Source organism: Trichinella spiralis (genome assembly GCF_000181795.1).
Source record: "Trichinella spiralis strain ISS 195 chromosome Unknown Scfld3040, whole genome shotgun sequence".
Taxonomy (NCBI): domain Eukaryota; kingdom Metazoa; phylum Nematoda; class Enoplea; order Trichinellida; family Trichinellidae; genus Trichinella; species Trichinella spiralis.
This window is the reverse complement of record NW_003529979.1, coordinates 1-1050: the sequence shown is the minus strand read 5'-3', so window position 1 is coordinate 1050 and position 1050 is coordinate 1. Positions and strand designations below refer to the sequence as shown.

The window sequence follows — 1050 nt, the reverse complement described above, 5'->3', positions numbered from 1 at the left end:
CAGGATTCCCTCATGCAGAGTGATTCAGTACCGCTGGGACCACCAACCAGTTCATCATGTGGCTGACCTCTGGATCTTTTCGTACTCAAGCTTTATTCCAAAATCCAATTCTGTACTTTCATAAGTTTCGAATCATTTCCGTCACTGTTCGACCAGACTGGCATCGTGAACGGCCATGAAAACCATCTGAGCGTCCAATCTGTTTGAAGTCAGATACAGTCAGCAGTTCCTACCAGAGGGCTACAAGCATTGTCACAGATAAAAAATCCAAAAACACCACCGAAAGCTTTGGCCTAGTTAATACATAAACGCGGTGCTTAATGCTGCGTAGCCCAGTATTTTTTGCTCGTCGTCAACTTCATCTGCATTCTCTTTTTCTATAATAGAATGCTAACGAGGAATTAGACGGTCATTCAAATGTTCCATCAACTTGTGAACCAAAACAGCAAGCATTTCAATAACCTGTCCACAGAAACAACATTTTGTTCGACTGCGTTCATTTTCCCAATTCATGAAGACATTGACATGAAGGCCTGCACATTTAGAACACCGCCTATTTCGCCGCTTCTCTGATAGTATGATGATCGAAACCAGCATCCCAGCGGGGTATGAATGAATCCAGCCTTGAAACCTTGGTAAAACCCTGGCGCGGGGGACCTTAAAAAGAATCAGTTGAAAATCAGCCATTGGCTTTCCGAATTTCCAACCACCAACGCGCCAAGGTTCCCAGGAACAAAATATAACAACATTCCCTGGGATATATCAAAAAATCTCGATGGGTTCCGTTTCGTTTATAGGCTGGGAAAAACCTGAACAACGAAATCGGGCAGTTTTACCCGGAGGTTGGGGATATGGCGGGGGTTTGCAAAGGACCTTTGAAAACCCTTCGAACTTTATTTAAACAAAAAAAAAAAATTTGCCGCTTACCCGAAATCTGGATACCCACCCGCCTAAAGTAACCTTTGGAAAGAAATGGTTTCATATCTATTTGGGCAAAATCTATGACAAGGTGCACATCGCATGTTATCATTTATTGGCATCAATCTTTTT

The 1050-nt window shown here is 42.8% G+C and overlaps 1 protein-coding gene across 1 annotated transcript; it reads right to left on the bottom strand.

The window, feature by feature from the left end:
- Positions 1–390: 390 nt before the first annotated feature.
- On the bottom strand, positions 391–1040 carry Tsp_16059 (hypothetical protein). The gene is made up of 3 exons (XM_003368132.1): positions 961–1040; positions 810–891; positions 391–657 (listed from the first exon to the last, which is right to left on the bottom strand). The coding sequence occupies exons 1-3, from the start codon at positions 1038–1040 to the stop codon at positions 391–393; spliced, it is 429 nt and encodes a 142-aa protein (XP_003368180.1).
- Positions 1041–1050: the final 10 nt, after the last annotated feature.

Coding starts and splice junctions, on each gene's coding strand:
- Tsp_16059 (XM_003368132.1), bottom strand. CDS start 1,040: ATGCCAATAAATGATAACATGCGATGTGCACCTTGTCATAGATTTTGC. Junction 892..960: donor GAAACCATTTCTTTCCAAAG/GTTACTTTAGGC, acceptor GTTTAAATAAAG/TTCGAAGGGTTTTCAAAGGT. Junction 658..809: donor TGCCCGATTTCGTTGTTCAG/GTTTTTCCCAGC, acceptor ATTCTTTTTAAG/GTCCCCCGCGCCAGGGTTTT.